This window comes from Merops nubicus, unplaced genomic scaffold (genome assembly GCF_000691845.1).
Source record: "Merops nubicus isolate BGI_N331 unplaced genomic scaffold, ASM69184v1 scaffold41949, whole genome shotgun sequence".
Taxonomy (NCBI): domain Eukaryota; kingdom Metazoa; phylum Chordata; class Aves; order Coraciiformes; family Meropidae; genus Merops; species Merops nubicus.
Genome location: NW_008632506.1, coordinates 8,058 through 8,409, shown reverse-complemented (window position 1 = coordinate 8,409; position 352 = coordinate 8,058). Strand labels below are relative to the sequence as shown.

At 61.4% G+C, this 352-nt stretch overlaps 1 protein-coding gene across 1 annotated transcript in view; it reads right to left on the bottom strand.

The window, feature by feature from the left end:
* Positions 1 to 7: 7 nt before the first annotated feature.
* Positions 8 to 352, bottom strand: part of GMEB1 (glucocorticoid modulatory element binding protein 1) — a gene marked incomplete at both ends in the record, with an annotated part of 7,640 nt that continues 7,295 nt past the window's right edge. The window contains one exon of the mRNA XM_008947927.1: positions 8 to 124. Within this exon, the coding sequence (XP_008946175.1) occupies positions 8 to 124 (117 nt within the window). The remainder of the gene's footprint in view (positions 125 to 352) is intronic.

Here is a 352-nt window from a genome sequence, read left to right as displayed (position 1 = left end):
AGGCGGGGTCTCTTGGGGGGTTTGGGAGCGCTGACGGGCATCAGCACCACGTTCTGGATGGTTTGGGACTTTGCCTTCTGGTCCTTGGCGAGTTTCTTCTGCTCTTCCAGCTGCCGCTCCAGGTCTGCGAGCAAAGAGAAGGGCCAAGCTGGGCGTGGGGCTGGGGGAGCTCCTGGGGCTCTGTCCCGCCCCACGTTTGGGACAGGAGGTCTCCTGGCCACCCCAGTCCAGTGTGGCCTTAGAGTTTCACTCAAGGTCAAACTGCATGGAAGGAAAAGGCCAGGTTCTCACAGTCACACAGCACTGTGGGGGCGGGCGGGATCTCTGGAGATCATCTCACCCAGCCACTCTG